At 35.1% G+C, this 20,925-nt stretch overlaps 1 protein-coding gene and 1 pseudogene across 2 annotated transcripts; both read left to right on the top strand.

Moving 5' to 3' along the window:
* The first annotated feature begins 8,431 nt into the window (after window positions 1–8,431).
* On the top strand, window positions 8,432–16,640 carry LOC146912577 (chaperone protein ClpB3, chloroplastic-like). Of its 2 annotated transcripts, none has more exons than XM_085722139.1 (10): window positions 8,432–8,767; window positions 10,458–10,676; window positions 11,009–11,246; window positions 11,586–11,781; window positions 12,153–12,207; window positions 12,467–12,617; window positions 13,391–13,699; window positions 13,942–14,207; window positions 14,869–15,795; window positions 16,065–16,640. In XM_085722139.1, exons 1-10 carry the CDS (start codon window positions 8,534–8,536, stop codon window positions 16,392–16,394), a joined length of 2,925 nt encoding a protein of 974 aa, XP_085578265.1. In that variant the 5' UTR covers window positions 8,432–8,533; the 3' UTR covers window positions 16,395–16,640. The 2 variants fall into 2 exon arrangements, with proteins under 2 accessions (XP_085578265.1, XP_085578264.1); XM_085722138.1 differs by having other exon boundaries at window positions 10,455–10,676.
* Window positions 16,641–18,340: 1,700 nt separating this feature from the next.
* Window positions 18,341–19,134, top strand: LOC146912576 (uncharacterized; annotated as a pseudogene).
* The last annotated feature ends 1,791 nt before the right edge of the window (window positions 19,135–20,925 follow it).

Here is a 20,925-nt window from a genome sequence, read left to right as displayed (position 1 = left end):
TCCTTTGTGTACTTTGATTGATGAACATAGACTCCATCTTTGCATTGATTGATTTGAATGCCAAGGAAGAACTTCAGCTCTCCCATCATGCTCATTTCAAATTCATCCTGCATTAACTCAGAAAATTCCTTGCAAAGAGATGCATTAGTAGAACCAAATATTATATCATCAACATATATTTGCACAACAAGAATATCTTTCCCAAGGGTCCTTCTGAAGAGTGTAGTATCAACCTGTCCTCTTTTAAAATCATTCTTGATTAAGAAATTACTTAGTCTATCATACCAAGCTCTGGGAGCTTGTTTCAAGCCATATAGTGATTTCTTCAGTTTAAAAACATGGTCAGGATATTAAATATCCTCAAATCCAGGAGGTTGCTTGACATACACTTCTTCTTCTATGACACCATTTAGAAATGCACTCTTGACATCCATTTGATATAATATTATGCCATGATTAACTGCATAGGAAAGAAGTAACCTGATTGCTTCCAATCTTGCAACTGGAGCAAACGTTTCAGTATAATCAATGCCTTCTTGTTGACTATACCCTTGTGCAACAAGCCTGGCTTTGTTTCTTGTTACTTCACCTTGCTCATTCAGCTTGTTTCTGAATACCCATTTTGTTCCAATAATGTTCTTGTGCTGAAGTTTGGGTACAAGATCCCACACATCATTTCTTTGAAATTGATTCAACTCTTCTTGCATAGCTAGGATCCATCCATCATCTGAAAGTGCTTCATCAACTGTTGTAGGTTCAATCATTGAGATTAGTCCAATCATTGACTCCACTTGTCTGAAATGTGATCTTGTTCTTCTTGGACTATCTTTGTTTCCAATGATTAGCTCCTCAGGATGTGAAGACTTGTGTTTGAATGTGTTTCTGGGAGGATCTGCTTGATGTGAGCCATCTTGTGCTTCATCAGAAGCAGCTTCATCTTGTGCTTCTGATGTGGGTTCAGCTTCTGGACTATCTTCAGACTCAGCTATCTGATCAGGTTCTGGAGTAGCTTCAGGAACCTGTATCTCTGCAAAACTTTCACCTTGCTTTGAAGTTTTATCTTCAAGCTCCTTGTCATCAAATTTAACGTGCATAGATTCTTCAACACAGAGTGTTTCTGAATTATACACTCTGTATGCCTTTGACCTTTCAGAGTAACCTAAAAAGATTCCTCTTTGGGCCTTGGCATCAAATTTCTTTAGGTAGAGCTTGTTGTTCAGAATGTAACATGTACATCCAAATTGATGAAAGTAAGAGATATTGGGTTTTCTTCCTTTAAAGAGTTCATATGCTGTTTTCTCCAAAATAGGTCTGATATAGATCCTGTTTTGAACATAGCATGCTGTATTCACTGCTTCTGCCCAAAAATGTTTTGGTAAATTGTTTTCATGAATCATGGTTCTGGCCATTTCTTGTAAAGTTCTATTCTTTCTCTCTACAACCCCATTTTGTTGTGGTGTTCTAGGAGAAGAGAATTCATGGAAAATTCCATGTTTTTCACAAAAAGCTTCAAATGGCTCATTTTCAAATTCTCCACCATGATCACTTCTGACTTTCAAAATTTTTGATTCTTTTTCAGATTGAATTTGAGTGCAGAAGCTACTGAATACATCACACACAACATCTTTACTCTTTATGAATTTCACCCAAGTCCATCTGCTGTAATCATCAACAATGACTAATCCATATTTACTTCCATATAAGGATGCAGTACTCACTGGTCCAAATAAATCAATATGGAGTAATTCTAAAGGTCTTGAGGTTGAAACAATGTCTTTGGTTTTAAAAGATGATTTCACAATTTTCCCTCTCTGACGTGCACCACAGAGTGCATCTGAATGATAGTCAATGTCTGGTAGCCCTTTCACAAGTTGTAACTTACTAAGCTTAGAGATTAACCTCCAGTTAGCATGTCCCAACCTTCTGTGCCACATCCATTTCTTATCATTCACTGATAGTAGGCAAACTACCTTCTGATCAGCCAGTTCAGAAAAATTGATTTTATAGACATTGTCAACTCTCTTTCCCTTGAACACAATGGATTTGTCTTCCTTGTTGATTACTGTACAGTTGGGTTTTTCAAAAAGCACATCATAACCATTATCACAAAATTGACTAATGCTCAAAAGGTTATGTTCAAGACCATCTACCAACCATACATTATTAATTGAGGTAGAGGAATTACCAATAGTTCCTGTACCTATGATCTTGCCTGACTGGTTGCCTCCAAATTTCACATTTCCTCCCTCTTTCATTGTTAGGCTGAGGAACATGGACTTGTCTCCTGTCATGTGTCTTGAGCAACCGCTGTCTAGGTACCATGATCTTTGCTTTGGCACTGCTCTTAGACATACCTGCATCATTGACATTTTTAGATTTAGGTACCCATTGTTCTATGGGTCCTGGAAGGTTAGTACTTAAGGCTTTACTCTTCACTTCTTGTACCTTGTGCTGTGAGTTGGGTTGCTTCTGATTAACCATCACCTTAGGTTTTGGTATTTCAGAAGCAGTAACTGTCTTCTTCTGAAACTTGGACTTTAGAGCCCCAGATTTTGGTTTTACCAGACTCTGAGGAATAGGTTCTGATCTTTTCAGGATCCTAACCTTTGAAGTCTTGGAATCAGATTTGATCATAACCTTTGACTTAGAGTTCTTTGGCTTTGAAGTAATCTTAGCCTTAGAACTAGAAGCTTCAGGTTCTGATTGAACAACAGTTTCCAACTCAGCCCCTTCTGGTACAAAGAAGGTTTTCAGTCCTTCCTTGATGCATTCACAACAAGATTTTAGATTGGTTTTCTCAAGTTTCACTTCTGGAAAACCAATTCCTCTGCCATTGTTCTTGTAAATGCTATAAATCATAGAAGCTACTCTGCTTCTGTCAATGCCAGATATAATAAAATCTTCAAGAGCAATTTCATGGTTACTTAAAGGTTTTTCATTACACTTTTCTTGTAGCTTCTGACATAAGAACCTGAGCTGATCTTCATATGTTTTACACATGAAGTCAAAGCCCCTAAGTCCTTGTTCAGAAGCTTTCAGATCCAATAGAGTTGATTTTTGCTGTTGTACCAAATCAGCATATTTTTCTTTTAAATCCTTCAACTCATTGGTTCTTACTTCAAAATGTGTAAGATTCTTTAAGTGACTCAACAAGTTCATCTCTGGGAATTTTGGAATATACCTCGTTTTCATCTTCTGAGTCTGAATCTGATCCAGCTTCTGAAGTTGCTGTTGCTACCAACCCAACAGCTACCTTTGCATCTTCATCAGCTTCCTCTTTATCAGATCCAGATTCACTACCCAAATCATCCCAGGTTGCCATTAAACTCTGCTTAATCTGCTTCTTGAGTTTGCTTGGTTTGAATGTAGACCTCTTTGACTTGTCCTTTGACTTTTCTCTTTGAAGATCAGGGCATTCAGCAATGAAGTGTCCAGGCTTCTTACAGTTGAAGCATCCCTTCTGATCTTCTTTCTTTGAGCTTCTGGAGTTACCCCTTCTGGAGAGAAACTTTCTGTTCTTCTTGGCCAGATATTGAAGTCTGTTTGAGAGCATGGCCATTTCAGCAGCATCTGGTTCAGAATCTGAACTTGACTGTTCTTCCTCTTCAGATTCAACTACTTTGAGAGCTTTTGATGACTTGCCTTTGGATGGAAGAGCTATTGATTTACTCTTCTTAGTAGACTCATGTTCATTAAGACTTAACTCATGAACTTTGAGAGAACTAACAAGATCTTCGACACTTAAAGTGTTTAAATCTTTAGCTTCCTCAATGGCAGTCACTTTTGGTCTCCATCTGGCAGGTAAGCTTCTGAGTATCTTGCTTACATGATCAGAAGCAACATAGCTCTTCTTTAGAATCTGTAGCCCAGAAACTAAGGTTTGAAACCTTGAGTACATCTCCTCAATAGTTTCATCATCCTTCATCTTGAATAACTCATACTGATGTACGAGCAGGAGAGCCTTTGCTTCTTTGACCTTCTTGCTCCCTTCATAATTTGAACAGAGAGAAGCAAACATAGCTTTAGCAGTGGATTTGTCACTCATCTTCATATACTCTGTTTTGGGTATGGCAGTGACAAGGGCTCCTCTGATAATATGATGCTTCTTGTAAAGTTCCCTCAGTTCTGGAGTATGTTTCTTTCTATCCACAGCAGCTCCTTCTTCATCAAGGACTAAATCACCAACACCATCTTCCAGAATATCCCATAATTCTTCATCTAGGCTCATGATGTAACTGTAAAAATTGGTCTTCCACCAAGAGAACTCTTCAGCATCTCCATTGAACTTTGGAACTTTTCCAACACTGGTTTTCTTACTATCACTATAATCATGTGAGACATTTTTATAGCTAGTATCACCAGGACCAGTAGGAGGAGGAGTAGACATGTTTTTCTCAGATCTTTGACTGTTGCACGGTTAAGTGTTACACAACAGACCAAGGCTCTAGATACCAATTGAAGGTGAGAAAAACACAAGAAGGGGGGTTGAATTGTGTTTTGAAAAATTCTTCTTTTCTCCTAAAAACTGAACACACTGATCAGAAGCTAAGTGAGACAGCTTCTGAAGTGATAATCAGAATCTAAATGCAGCGGAATAAAACAGAGAGAGAGAAGAAGAACGACACAAAGCAATTATACTGGTTCCTTCCACAATCCGGAAGTAGTCCAGTCCCCCTTGCACTTCCAAGGAGATTTCACTATGAGTAATATCTGATTACAAATGCTCAAGCACACAAGCAAGAGACTTCCAATGCTCAAGCACACAAGCAAGAGACTTCCTTTGCTCAAGAACACAATCAAGAGACTTCCTGCTCAAGCACAACTGCAAGAGACTTCCTAACTAAACAAAATTACATAGAAAATTGTTTAAGGTTGAACACTTGATATACAATCAGAGGTGCTCTCAATACAAATCAGATACAGACTCAATGGACTTAAGAATTTCTAATATATGACTTTTAGACACAGAAATTCTAAGTGAATGCAGAACAATTTCAGCAGAGATTTGGCACTTGTAAAAATGTTATGAGTCTTTCGTTTAGCGTTCTTGCATTACCAAATCTTTAGGTCTTCACTCCTTTATATAGAGGTGTGAAAGAGACGTTGTGAAATTGCCAGCACACCAAAGAGTCGTTGTTGAAGCTTGATCTTTCACCAATGATCTTTTGCCTGATTTGGTTGTTGTCCTATGAAGAACCAATTTGAAATCCATTCCTTATCCAAAGGAACATATATGCAGGCGAGACCGTATTCTGGAGCTGTTTTCTTGTCTTGAAGCGTGGACACAAAACAGAGTAGTGGAGAACGTGGCTGTACAATTCGTACAATAGTACAATGTCAACGCTTTCGTCCAAATTGCAAGCACATGCCTTCAAACACCTTTGAAATAACCGTTGCAATGTTCCACTGATTTTCTGCTGTGTTTTCGAAACCAATAGACAGCTTTTGCAATGTAGATTCTTCAATCTTTGAATGTTTTGCAAATCCAGTTGATCTTCAGCTTCTGGTGAAATGACTTCTAATGAGGCAGCTTCTGATGATGCAGCTTCTGATGAAGCAGCTTCTGCAGCTTCTGATGGTGCAGCTTCTTCAGCTTCTGATGATGTGGCTTCTGGACCTCTTGTCTTCAGAAGCACTATTCTTCAGGAGCAGTATTTCTTCAGGAGCAGCTTGACTTCATGAGCGCTTTGCCTTCAGAATCATCTAAGCTTCATTTTCTTTTGCTCTTTATTTGCTCATTCAGAACCAATGATGATGTAACTTTATAATTATGGTCCTGTACACTTGAACAAATATTAGCTAGTCCAATTTACAATTTTTAATACCTTGTTATCATCAAAACTCTTTAAGGTTCATTGTTAAACACATTTTGTTCCAACAGATTTTGATGAAGATGAAGAAGATGATAAAAAAAAACTTAAATGTTTTTTTGGTCTTAAGTATTTATTTGGTATCGTTTTGGTCCCAAAATCTGGGTTGGTGTGTTGTTGATGATGAAAATCGTGAACCCTAACGTTTTTTTGAATTTTTTTGAATTTATTTAACGGAAGGGAACAAAACAGGTAACAGAGATAAAGATAAAATACTGAAATAATCTTTTTTTTTTAGTTAAGGGACCAAAGTGATACCAAAAATATAGTTAAGGGACCAAAAACGCATTTAAGCCTATTTATAAACTAACTTAACCACTACAAATTCAATATGCTAACTTATCTGCTCTAAACTATCAACTATCCGCTGTAAGTTCACCGATAAGGTATCTTATCATATATCCGCTATTTTTTACTAATCATTTCATAAATTCATAGTTTAATACTAATAAATAACAAAAATAAAAAAATAAAAAATTATTGAAGAGAGTGAATGAACATGTTGACATCTTCAACGATGGGAATAGGACCATGATTCCTCTTATAGAAGAAATTGAAGGTGTAACATACGATGCAATATACGCTGAACGTTTTGGTTCTGCGTTGAAAGATGGAAGATGAAAACAGAGTGAGTCAGTGGAAATGAAAGAGATGGGTGGTGAATGCTGAATGGGGATGGAGATGAAGACAGTGTAGTCTTTGGAATAATCACTTTTTCTAAAATAACCACTTTTAAAGATTGTAATTGTTTAATGAAAAGTTTTCATTTTGTTTGTTTTTCTGGTATGAAATATGTATTCTTTGCGTAACAAATGTAGAGACTAATTTTTGAATCTAGTAAAATAGTAAAAAAAAAAAAAACGATAACAACAACAATGTTAGGAGCTACTTCATCAATTGATATAGTCTAATATGCACTACCTACCTTAAAACGTGCCTCCGTACTCATCGCTTTCTTCAATTAGTATCGATACAACATGGGGCACGAGCTAAATGCCTCATTGTCCAGTTATATTGTTGATTAGAAATAAGATGCTTAATATTTTTAGAAATAAGGTGCTTAATATTGTTGATGTCTTCTCTTGAGAACGCTGCCGACATTTCTTCTCCTTTGCGTGGAGTCTACAACTGGATAGCCTTCCCGCTAAGTGACATGACGGGGGAATATCTGGGTTATAAAGATATTGTCAAATTTGGTTATGATAAGCTTGATTGGTTGACTAAGTTCTGGTTAGAGAAAGAAGACTTCAAAGACACCTACTCATAACGAGGATACTTAGTCGTCGACATGAGGTTATAATGAGGATAACAAAATTGTTGATCGAAGAGGAGTGCATCAAGAAGGAGTTGAAGAAGCTAGCAAATAAAGCATCTTAGTTAGACAATAAGTTGAAGAAGACCAATAAACAGGAGATTAGTCTTTATACAGAATCAAATCGCCTTCACATCCAACTGAACCCTTTATTGACTAAAAAAACTGGGTTGGAAATGGACCTCCATAAGGGTCGAAGATGTTTGGATGCACAACGCCAGACTTATGCTATAACTTTAGTAAGACTTCCATGGAAAAGGTCAAAACGCCCAAATATCTTAAGTTTGATTGTGTGCCAACTAAAATGTGAGTTTTCTGTCGTTAAGGGGGTACACGGCTCCCCAAATTCGAAAATCAACTTTATACTTCACAATGTGATCCATTGATATAGTCTAATATGTGCTACCTACCTTAAAACATGCCTCCGTGCTTATCACTTTCTTCAACCAGTGGCGCTACAACATGAGGCACGACCTAAATGCCTCATTGTATACTTCTATTATCGATTTGAAATAAGCTCTTTAATATTTTTGGATAAATTGTTTGGCGCAACTATTAATTTTAGAAGATAACTTAATAAAAAGGTAGCCCAAACACACCCTAAGTCAGATGTCTTCAAGACCTTATGTTGAGAAAAACTGTCTAACACTTTTTCGAGTGTAATATCGCTCACCTAACCTGCCATTGACTAGGAGTAATTCGTCCATCTTTAAATCGCATAAATCTACCGATTTGGATTACTAAAACAATTGTTTAGATTTAAACTAAAGACTACTAAACATGCATTTTCCATATAACATCATTTTACACAAACATTCGATCATTTTTTTTTTTTGTGCGATATTATTCGTGACAATTTTTAAATAAAGAAGGGGAATTAGTCACTTTAGTCCTTGAATGGGGAACGATTCGTCAATTTAGTCCCTGAATGCAGATAATATGCAAAACAGTCCCTGCATGGTCAATTTAAGGGACTAAAGTGACTAACGAAGTCTACATTCAGGGACTAAATTGACTAACGGAGTCTGCATTCAGGGACTAAATTGACTAACAAAGTCTACATTCAGGGACTAAAGTGACTAATTCCCCAATAAAGAATCTATCATAACAATTTTTGAGAAAATTATGAATCTCAAATTTAAAAACAAAAATATATCCATTAAAAGAAAGCCACGTGTATGAACCTAGTTTAAGGTAGTAGTGTGTTCTTCACCGAACATAACAAACCCAACAAACGTGGTCACATTTCAACAAACACTTCACTTCACCATATGGTTTCGAACTCTCAATAAACTTTCACTGTTCACTCTCTCATCGCCGCATAATTGATCGGAGTTTTCATTCTCCGACGATGGCTTCAACGACGTCGTTTTCAAGTCTAATACTTCATCATTCTGTTCCAATTTCCCGGAACCGAAACAATGCTCAATTGGGTCCGTTTCAAGCGTCTTTTACCTCTCAATTGAAACCCACTTCCTTGAATTCGATTCCATTGAAGAAAAGAGAAGCTTTTTCAAATGGGTTTTCGAGAATGAGGAGAAACCCTAAACAGTTTATTGTTCGGTGTGCAGATTCAAGTGGAAAGGTAAAAACTTGTATAGGAAATTAGGATAGAGTTTAATGGATATGCTCTGTCGGTGTAAAATGAGTTTACACTGTCATCCAATAGGAATCAATTATTTCTTTCTCCAGTCATACTGTTAAAGTGGGGTGTAGTGAAGTGATTTGGCTTACTACATGGTATCTATTGGATGATAGTGTACAGTTATTTTACACTGTCAATGAGTAGCCTATTTTCTAATTAGGATATTATAGTGCATAGGACAGGATAGTGTACAATTATTTTACACCGCCAATGGCTGCTATTGGATGATAGAATACATGGTTTCTGTTGGATGACAGTGTAAAATAATTCACTTGTGCCTTCATAATGTAATTCTTTATTAAGAAACCATTGACATTAGATACTTTGAAAGAGGAATGATATAAACACACTCTTTAGAGTCTAGGAGACTCTCCTCAACACACTTTCAAAATTGGTTATTCAAATTAATCTCACTGAATCATATAGGTCCCACTTAAATTAAGTTAGACCGGTTTGAATTTTGACCAATTAGAGAGAAGTATTTGATTTTTAACTAATTAGAGAGTTTATTGAGAAAAGTGTGTTAAGAGAGTGTGTTGCTAGTATAATTCCACCTCAAAAGAGCAGTCTTTGTTGGAATTTCATGAAGTGTTGTCATACAGTGGTGCTATAGCGTAGCGGAATTTAACATACTGTTATTGTTTGGTTATTTGCGATTTAGTATAAAGTGTTTTCAAATAGTTGTTATGAAGTTGCTATAGCATTTTAGTACAATAAACTCTTCTCAACACACTTTCTAATTGATTATTTGAATGTAAAGTTAGTGAGACTCATTGGAATTTCAACAAATTAGGGAGACCTATTTGAATTTCAATCAATCAGAGAGTATATTGAGAAAAGTGTGTTAGAGTATGTATCTAGCATATTTTCCCCTTGAAATTGTAGTCTAGTTGTAATTTTGATAAGTGTTGTTAACTTGTTATATAGCTATGCTATAGCATAGCAGAATGTTAACAAACCAGCAGTGTTCGTTCAGGGATATGTGATTTAGAATGAAGGGTCTTCAAATAGTGGTTATAGCAGTGCTATAGAATTGTAATGTAAAGTCATATTTTAATGTATTGTCATCATCTCATATTATCATTTATGGGGTGTTTGGAAGAGCTTGTGTGGGTTTATCTTATGTTATAAAAGATGTGTTTGGATTGACTTATGAATAATTTATTTTAGTTTATCTGCTGAGGTAAGTACTTGACAGAGTTGATGAATATAGCTTATGACATACATATAATCATATTATTTTCTTTTTTACTATAGAAATAACGTATGCATAAGTATTTGTATGATAAATACTTGTTAGTTAGTTAGTTGAGGTGTGTTGAATGTAAAGACATCTCTCTGTATCACTTCAGATTAATGAATCAAATAATTCATTTTGATTATTTTAGCTTCTATGTTTTAAGTTTTAATTGTGATACTACTAAGTACACTAGAAAGTATCTTGATTATTGCAGATATGCTTGTATGAAACTATAAAAAATATCACAAAGTCTGAGTAATTAAACATTCAATTCCGTTTGTAATTGCGGAAATTGGAATTGTTTATGATTCGGGTCATTTGTGATGCTAATTGTGTCTGGGTGGATCTTCAAAGTGCAGTAGTTTATATTGGATTTTAATGCAATAGCAGGTTTCACAGCAAGAATTCACAGAAATGGCGTGGCAAGCGATTGTGTCATCTCCCGAAGTGGCAAAGGAGAACAAGCATCAAATTGTGGAGACAGAGCACTTGATGAAAGCTTTATTAGAGCAAAAGAATGGGCTTGCACGCCGAATCTTTACCAAGGTTGGGGTCGATAACACCCGACTTCTGGAGGCTACCGACAAGCACATTCAGCGCCAACCCAAGGTGATTGACTAAGTTTATAAAGTTAAGACCTAAATAGGAATTTTATTAAGTTTATAATTTGATGGTAGAAGTGAAGTTTGAGAAAATAGTAAAATTCAAGCTGGACAACACAGAAGCTTGGTAAGGAAGTAATACAAATTGAGTTTTGTTTTTTTTTTTTTTGGAACAAATTAACATTTGAAATGAAACTGACATGGGATCTTCGCATAACGTGGTTATGGAGTAATATGCTTATAAAATTTGCCCTTGAATTGTGTTAACTTGTTGAGTAAACTACTGTCCATATCTGCAGCTCACAAAACTGATTATAAATTCTTATTCAACTGTGTTAGGTTCTAGGGGAATCAGCCGGTTCAATGTTGGGGCGTGATTTGGAGGCATTGATTCAGAGAGCCAGGGAATTCAAGAAAGAATACGGGGATTCATTTGTATCAGTTGAGCACTTGGTTCTTGGTTTTGCCCAAGATCGGCGATTTGGGAAGATATTGTTTAGAGATTTTCAAATATCTCAGCAAGCTCTAAAAACTGCTATAGAGTCCGTAAGGGGACGCCAATCAGTTATTGATCAAGGTCATTTACTATTTCTTCTTTTTATAGTTACTACTAGTGGAAAGACGCATTGTGCTCACATGTATGCTTCTTCTATTGTGTTTCATTGTATATTCATTTGATTATGTTTTATTGTATAAATATCCGTTTTAATTAAAATTTGTTTGTTTTAGTTTCATAATATCTATATTCTCCAAACTTATATTTTAGTTTCAATATTTATGTAGTATATTTTTAATTTAAATTTATGCTGATAAAGGAGGTGAATTTATGTGATTGAATTTTCCATGTGATATATTAGAAGCTGTACTTTATTCTAAATATTTTGTAGTACTTAAGCTCAACTTAAATTTGTTATAGATCCTGAAGGAAAATATGAAGCCTTGGAAAAATATGGAAAAGATTTGACAGCAATGGCCAAAGCAGGGAAACTTGACCCTGTCATAGGAAGAGATGATGAAATACGCAGGTGCATTCAAATTCTCTCCAGGAGAACAAAGAACAATCCTGTGCTAATTGGTGAGCCTGGTGTTGGAAAGACTGCGATTTCTGAAGGGTAAGTTCTAGGTCTTCTTCCCTCCTAAGTGTTGTGTGTTTTAATTTTGTTTAACATTTTACTGCTAGAATATTTTTTGAATTAAACGTATTATGCTGTTATTTATCATTATTTCTTTTTACTGAATATCATAGTCGCATGTCGAGTCAAGTGATGCGATTCACAAGTTGTAAACATGCTGAATAATTAGCATGGAGATTGATAACATTGAAATATTGTCTTTTTACCAAAAGTCCAGTTTATTTTTTTTTTTTTTTCAGAATCGTTTTAGCATGAGCTGGTTAGATACTAACATGCTTTTGTCTGGATGCTTAGTTTAATTTTTTCACTAATATGGTCTGCACACTGACCTAACTCTGCCTTTTACACAGATTGGCTCAGAGAATTGTTCAAGGAGATGTCCCTCAAGCTTTGATGAATCGAAGGGTATACGATTTATCCAATTAGACTGTTCTAATTTCCTTGATAATAACACTTGGAATTGAAGAAAAGATACAATAATGTTGAATAACTGGCTTTTTAAGTTTTTATAACGTTAAACTATATTTTACCTTCTACAAATTCTACTCTTAATTCAATATATTTGTTTTATGAGATTGTAATATTTATCTTATTTTAGTCTCCTTTTTGAGTTATGTCTTAGCCAGAGTAGATGTAAAATTGATCAGATATTCTGATTTTTCAGCTTATATCTCTTGATATGGGTGCACTTATTGCTGGAGCAAAATATCGGGGAGAATTTGAGGATAGGCTCAAAGCTGTTCTTAAAGAAGTTACAGAATCTGATGGTCAAACTATACTTTTCATTGATGAGATCCATACAGTTGTTGGGGCAGGTAATGAGTTTCAAATTTTTCTACTTTTTGAAAGTTGATTTATTTTGTATTGTAAAAGTTGTTTTTAGGGTCTAGGACTCTAGGTAACAGTCCTCAATTTCTCTTAACTATATGGCTCCCAGTGAAAACGCGGTTACGAATTAGAAAGCACAACAAACCCATCATTGTTTGCAATAACCTAATATGCTAATGATGCGAGTGAATCCCGTCTCGGATGAGCTGAAACCTAGCTCAACTGAGTCGAATCCAGCTCCAACGAGGGATTCATAGTCGTATCATATCAATATTTACTCTATTGTAATTTTGAACGTGGTGATTTATCAACTTTTCCAACGATTTTTGAACCTGTCATGTTTTTGTGTGTGTGCTGAGTTGTGTACCTATCTCGTGATTTGTGAATTTCTCCATAAACTTTGAATTGTGATGGTTTTGGTCGTTTAAAGAATATTAGAATGTTGAATATTACTCTGCAAGTAGTATAAAATGAATGTTCAGAAATATTATATAGACTTTAAGCTGTTTATTTATATTAAACAAGCTTTACATGTTTACTAGTTGAGTCTGGAGATTCCATGAGTTTACAGACTCGAGTTTGACCACCTTGCCCTCACACAATTGATCAATAAATGTTCTGATCTTGGATGGTGCATTTTAACCCGTGTATTTTTCCTTGAAACATTCTATCTGTTTGTTGCCGATGACTGTAAGTAGTGATTTAAAATTAACATGTGGATGTTGAATTTGATTGCAACTCTAATCTATCCTAATGCTAGGTGCTACAAATGGTGCTATGGATGCTGGTAACCTCTTAAAGCCTATGCTTGGTCGAGGGGAACTGCGATGCATTGGTGCAACAACATTAGATGAGTATCGGAAGTATATTGAGAAGGATCCTGCACTAGAACGTCGTTTTCAGCAGGTTTATGTTGATCAACCTTCAGTTGAAAATACCATTTCAATACTAAGGGGGCTGCGGGAAAGATATGAGTTGCATCATGGAGTTCGCATTTCTGACACTGCACTTGTGGATGCTGCAATTCTCTCAGATCGATACATAAGTGGGAGATTTTTGCCTGACAAAGGTAGTAATTACTAGTTGAAAATAGAAACTCTTGGTTGGTGGATATATTAACAAAACTTGGGGAATTTCATAGGCATCTATTTTTTATAGTAAACTCTTTCGTGATGCTCATAAAGGGCTAACTTCTAGATGTTTATAAATCACAGCTATTGATCTGGTTGACGAAGCAGCCGCTAATTTTTTATAGTAAACTCTTTCGTGATGCTCATAAAGGGCTAACTTCTAGATGTTTATAAATCACAGCTATTGATCTGGTTGACGAAGCAGCCGCTAAACTGAAAATGGAAATCACTTCTAAGCCCACTGCACTTGATGAGATTAATAGGTCAGTTTTGAAACTAGAGATGGAGAGACTATCTCTCATGAATGATACAGACAAGGCTTCTAGAGATAGGTTAAACCGTCTTGAGACAGAGCTCTCTCTCCTAAAAGAGAAACAGGGGGAGCTTACCGAGCAATGGGAACATGAAAAGTCTGTTATGACTCGTCTTCAGTCAATCAAAGAAGAGGTGTGTCATCATATTTCTATTACTTTTGCTGAAACTTCTCTTATTTTGTTATCCAATAAATAGCTGAACTTTTAAAGGATAGTTATGTTGCAGCTTTTTGCACATTTCGTCACATTGAGCTAGTGCCCTTGTACATGTTGATTTAGTAATTATGCATTGGCATTAACAATGCACTAATATATTACTGTCGTAAATATGATCGTATATTTTGCAATTATTAGCACGTTGTATTCAATCCTCTAATCAGGCCCATTATGTATACTGTAGTCTATCCTTTTTAAACAGTTTAGCGATTGTACTTTCATTACTTTTGAAATAATATTTAGAAAATTATTCTCCAATTCTACATGCTATCAGAGCTCCTGGTTTTACTGTGCCTTGATTCAGCCAACTTAGTGAAAGCTAGGAATGGATCATCATTTTCAGTTTGAGGGGGAGTGTTAAATACAATCATTTATTTAATACAACAAATTGTATTCATCCTAGTAGTAGTCAGGCCCATTAGGTATAATATATCATATTTTAACAGTTTAGTGATTGTACTCTCGTTACTTTTGAAATAATATTCAAGAAATTATTCCTCAATTCTACAGCAACCATGATTTTTCATTATTGAAACATGAAAATCCTATTCTGATCATTTTTGTATCTATATTTACAGATAGACAGAGTAAACCTTGAGATTCTACAGGCCGAGCGAGAGTATGATCTAAATCGTGCTGCTGAATTAAAGTACGGCAGTTTAAATTCTTTGCAACGACAACTCGAGGGTGCAGAGAAGGAGTTACATGAATATATGAGCTCTGGTAAGTCTATGTTGAGAGAGGAAGTAACTGGGAATGATATTGGTGAAATTGTGAGCAAGTGGACTGGTATCCCGATTTCTAAACTTCAACAATCAGAGAGAGAGAAGCTATTATATTTAGAAGACGAACTCCATAAGCGTGTTGTAGGTCAAGATCCTGCTGTCAAGGCAGTTGCCGAGGCGATCCAACGTTCAAGAGCAGGTCTATCGGATCCTCATCGTCCAATCGCTAGCTTCATGTTCATGGGCCCCACAGGTGTGGGTAAGACCGAGCTAGCCAAGGCCCTAGCTTCTTACATGTTCAATACAGAAGAAGCACTTGTTCGGATTGATATGAGTGAGTACATGGAAAAGCATACGGTTTCAAGATTGATCGGTGCTCCTCCTGGATACGTTGGATACGAAGAGGGAGGGCAACTAACGGAAACAGTCCGTCGAAGACCTTATGCAGTTATTTTGTTTGATGAGATTGAAAAGGCACACTCGGATGTTTTCAATGTATTCCTTCAAATTTTGGATGATGGCAGAGTAACCGATTCACAAGGCCGCACAGTAAGTTTTACCAACACTGTCATCATCATGACCTCAAATGTGGGATCACAGTACATTCTCAACACGGATGATGACACTGCGCCAAAAGATTCGGCATATGAAAACATGAAGCAGCGTGTAATGGATGCTGCAAGATCCATTTTTCGCCCCGAGTTCATGAATAGAGTTGATGAGTATATTGTTTTCCGGCCTCTTGACCGTGACCAAATAAGTAGCATTGTCAGATTGCAGGTAATTTGTTCCTCACTGATTGATACATTCTAATATATATTTCATTTTATTTGCTTTTAGTCCGTTTAATATTTATATTTATGATAGGGACTCAAACAGAACTGAAAAAAGTATATTCTAAATCGAAAAAAAATTAGTATACTACTTGAACTAAAATGGAAAAACTATAGTATATTATAATAACTAAATGGAAAAATTCAAGATTTGCTGCAAACTTTTTTCATGCTATTTTATATCCCAAGACTCACTTTTTATGTTCATTACTACAGTTGGAGCGCGTGCAGAAGAGAGTTGCTGACCGCAAGATGAAAATCCGAGTAACAGAGCCTGCTATCCAACTTCTTGGAAGTTTAGGTTACGATCCAAACTATGGTGCTAGGCCGGTGAAGCGGGTGATTCAACAAAATGTGGAAAATGAACTTGCAAAGGGTATTCTTAGAGGAGAATTTAAGGAAGAGGACACAATTTTAGTCGACACAGAAGTCACAGTACTTGCCAACGGTCAACGTCCTCAGCAAAAGCTAGTGTTTAGGAGGGTTGAAGCTGATTCAGAATCTACTGCTAAAGACAGCAGGGAAAGTTTTCCACAGATTCTATGAAGAAATTTTAATGATTTCCTTTTATCTTCCATGCCAAGTTTACACGAATTTTGAGAATAGATCGTTCTGTTATTATAGATTGGAACTCTGATCCTGTGTATAGCTTGCATATAATTTATAGTTATTTATATTTTACTTTTTATTAGTCAATACAAATCATCATACTTAAGAAAGTGCTGTTACAAGCTACATTATATATTTTTTTTCCTGGAAATAGCATTTGAAATGACATTTATTTTGTCACAATGTTTGAAATTTTGATATGCTAGTTCAAAACATAAACTCTGGCAAGCACTTTGTTAGAATGCTAAATTCGGTTCTATTATGCAATGAAACTAAGGTTACAGAGTACAAAGTTTTGGTTAAATACTATGGTCAAGTTTACCCCTGAATCGTACATGTGCCTACGCCACTGACAAAGAGGGACCTAGTTCCGCTCCATTATTTACGTTCTGCTTTTAACTCTACTCGCTATGCTATGCTAGAGTGTCTGTCATTTATCAGCTAATGTGAGTCATGCTCACCAATATCTACCTTTGCGAATATCAATTTCCTTTGATGGTAACTGAATGTGTAGCAAGTTCAAGCAAACATTCTTATAAGTACTCACTTTTCATGTAATATTTGTTCAAATGCAAGCATTTCTATGATCTTGTGAAACTTCACATCAATATGTTTAATCCTAACAATACACACTTGGTTATTTGCCAAATAAATAGCACTTTGATTGTCAAAATACAACTGAACTTTACCTTGCTCAATACCTCGTTCCTTCACTAACACTATAACCCTGTCTAGTTTAGAAGTTTATTCTTGAACCGTACTGCTGAGGGGTGTACCTTATAGTTTAATTTGTACCTTAAAGTTTTGTCCTTCAAAACTTTTTATCATGCAATGAAATTAGGGTTTCAAAGGACAAAACTTTGATTAAATAATACAAATCCAATTTACAACTTGACTGCCTGAATTGTAGTGTGGTAGGCTTTGACTAATTACGCTTGTTGTTGTTGCACTTTCAACTCCACTCATTCTACTATGCTACACGAACGTATATCCAATTACCAACGAATATGAACCATACTCATCACCGTTGAAGTTTGGAGTTTGCTCAATCATTCCGCCTTTGTTTGACTATAGTTTTTTTTTTTAGGGAGACTAGAGTTAAAAATAAAATGAGTGTGATTGTATTCACTTTGCTCATTTGTATGAATTTGCATAAGATGGATTCTTTGTTTTTTTTTTTTTTTGCCTTTATTATGTTAGTGTTTAGAAATCATACTAAATCACAATTATTTTGGTTCTAGTTAATTAGATCTACTTAAGTTGACGAAACATAAGAAGACTTAAATCTTACCTATAAAACAAAATAAAACTTATATTTTACTTTATTTTTTGACAAAAACTTATATTATATGGTTTCCTCCACTGGAACTACCTCTCTGAGTTGAGATTAAAACTTTAATTCACCATGTTGTAGTAATTTAACCCTCCCATGTCGATAGTATATAACACTTTTCTATCAGCATGATAATTGTTTCCCTAAAAATGTTGTTAATTTTTTATTTAAATTAGATATTATATTTGAGAACAAAACACAATGAAAATAGTAGTCTACCGTATTCTCTAAATAATCTCTTCAACACTAGAGACAAAGCAATATAAAAGTGTAAATTACAAAAATATCGGACACATTATATACATATGTATGGAAAAAGGAATTAAAATAATTCTTAGATATCTAAAATTTAGTTGGGTAGCAATTTATGACAAAAATTCATTTAAACTTTGATTTATTTCTAAGTACATTAACACAAAAATATGACATGATACGACAAAAATATATATGACATGCCTGTTTCTTTTTTTTTTTTTTGAAAACTTGAAAATATGACATGGCTTTTTTTTTTTTTTTGACAAGATATGACATGGCTTTTAATAATTAAATGATGAGAATATATTCAATCATATTTGATTACGGCAAAAGTTATTATGCATAAGGATTTCCTTATGCATGGTGCATAAGCAAATCAGAACCATTAGATCAAGGACAAGTGTTATAATCTGGTGCTTCAGCTCAAACAGAAGCCAACACAATAACAGAGCGAGTACCTCACACGCGCTCACCAAAATCACCACCACCACAACCACCTCCATCAACGACGGCGAAAAACTCATCTCCAGTCACCGACGAAAAAGTCGTCTCCGGTCTCAGCACAATACTCGTCGCATCAATTCAAGAAGCCAAAGACAAAATCTCCCAAATCGAATGCGTTTTCTGCTCCCAACTCTACCCTAATTTTCAATCCACTTCCAAAAACTCCGACGCAAAACGCTGTCGTATCATCGAACTCGAACACGAACTCGACGAAGGCATGGCGCTTCAGAAGAATCTCCTTGATCTAATTCGTTCAAAAGATTCTTTACTGAAATCGTGCGAAGAGAAGCAAAAAACGCGCAATTGTTAGGGAAAATCGTTGATTTGGAAGAGAGATTAAGGTTGAAGGTGAAGGATGTTGAGGTTTTGGAATTGAAATGTGATGAGAATGAGGGTTTGTGTAGGAAATTGGTTGAAGAAGTTGAATTGTTGAAGTGTGAGGTTAAGGATGAGAAATTGAAGAGGAATCGTTTGAATGAAGCGTATAAGAGACTTAAATCTCAACATGTTTATTTGAGGAAAAAGGTTGGTCTTAATGAGGAGAATATGATTAGGGAGAGTGATTTTTGAAAATGGACTTTGTGTTTGCGATGGATTCGTCTCCTCTGTCTTCTCCGGCGAAGGTTTCTTGCTGTGAATTGATGAAAAAGAAAATTCAAAACCATTAAGTACATCTAATGGTTTTGGAGTACAACTCACAGAAACCATTTCGACAGCAAAATGGTTTTGGAGACCACGGAAACCATTTTCACTGCAAAATGGTTTTGGAGTACAACTCACAGAAACCATTTCCACAGCAAAATGGTTTTGAAACCAACTCACAGAAACCATAGCCATAGCAAAACCATTAGACAATTATTTTGGTTTCTCATAGAAGACTATCAAAACCATTAAACCATAATTATGGTTTCAGTAATAATTTCAGTGTATAACATCTTAATCATTAGGCTAAAGTGCAACTTTGGCCCCCTATCTTTCAAAAAGTTGCGATTTTGGCCCCCTAACTTTGAAAACTACAATTTTGGCCCCCCATGTTTAGGGAAATATGCTCTTTTAACCCCCTAACATAAGGGAAATATGTCTTTTGACCCCTTATCTTTTCAAAATGTTGCGATTATGACCCCTTATCTTTTCAAAATGACCCCTTTTTTTGGACACGTGTCGCCTTCTCAACAGTTTTCAAAGTTAGGGGACCAAAATTGTAGTTTTCAAAGTTAGGGGGCCAAAATCGCAACTTTTTGAAAGATAAGGGACCAAAGTTGCACTTTAGCCTAATCATTATTCAAAACCATCTAACAATAATAATTTCATTAAAAACCATTACACAATTATCTTGGTTTCACATACATGATTATCAAAACCATTAAACCATAATTATGGTTTCAGTAAAAATTTCAGTGTTAAACAACGTTCCAGTAAAGAAACTCATAATCCATACTCATTTCTCTCTCTAACTTATAAAAAGCTTATTCAAAACAGCTTATTTTGTGCAAAATAGCTGTTTTGCACAAATAAGCTGTTTTGTATAAATAAGTTGTTTTGAATAAGCTGTTTTGCACAAATAAGCTATTTTGTATAAATAAGTTGTTTCGAATAAGCTGTTTTGCAGAAATAAGCTATTTTGTATAAATAAGTTGTTTCGAATAAGTTGTTTTGCATAAATAAACTGTTTTGAATAAGTTGTTTTGCATAAATATGTTGTTTTGCATAAATAAGTTGATTTGAATAAGTTGTTTTTTAAAATGAAATCGGAATAAGCTGTTTTGTATAAATAAGCTGTTTTGAATAAGCTGTTTTGCACAAATAAGCTGTTTTGTATAAATAAGTTGTTTTGAATAAGCTGTTTTGCACAAATAAGCTATTTTGTATAAATAAGTTGTTTCGAATAAGTTGTTTTGCATAAATAAACTGTTTTGAATAAGTTGTGTTGCATAAATATGTTGTTTTGAATAAGTTGTTTTTTAAAATGAAATCGGAATAAGCTGTTTTGTATAAATAAGCTGTTTTGAATAAGCTGTTTTGCACAAATAAGCTGTTTTGTATAAATAAGTTGTTTTGAATAAGCTGTTTTGCACAAATAAGCTATTTTGTATAAATAAGTTGTTTCGAATAAGCTATTTTGCATAAATAAGCTGTTTTGAATAAGTTGTTTTGCAAAATATGTTGTTTTGCATAAATAAGTTGTTTTGGATAAGTTGTTTTTTAAAATGAAATCGGAATAAGCTGTTTTGTATAAATAAGCTGTTATGAATATGCTCTTTTGAACAAATAAGCTGTTTTGCATAAATAATTTTGAATAAGCGGTTTTTTAAAAGTGATCCTAATAAGTTGGGTGTAGAAAGCGGTTTTAAAAAATTATAATATGGGGTTTTATTA

The sequence above is a fragment of the Medicago sativa genome, chromosome 6 (genome assembly GCF_051527215.1).
Source record: "Medicago sativa cultivar Bolivia chromosome 6, Bolivia_mono, whole genome shotgun sequence".
In the NCBI taxonomy this organism is placed as follows: domain Eukaryota; kingdom Viridiplantae; phylum Streptophyta; class Magnoliopsida; order Fabales; family Fabaceae; genus Medicago; species Medicago sativa.
Note: the sequence above shows the minus strand (reverse complement) of the source record. Positions and strands in the feature narration are given on the sequence as shown.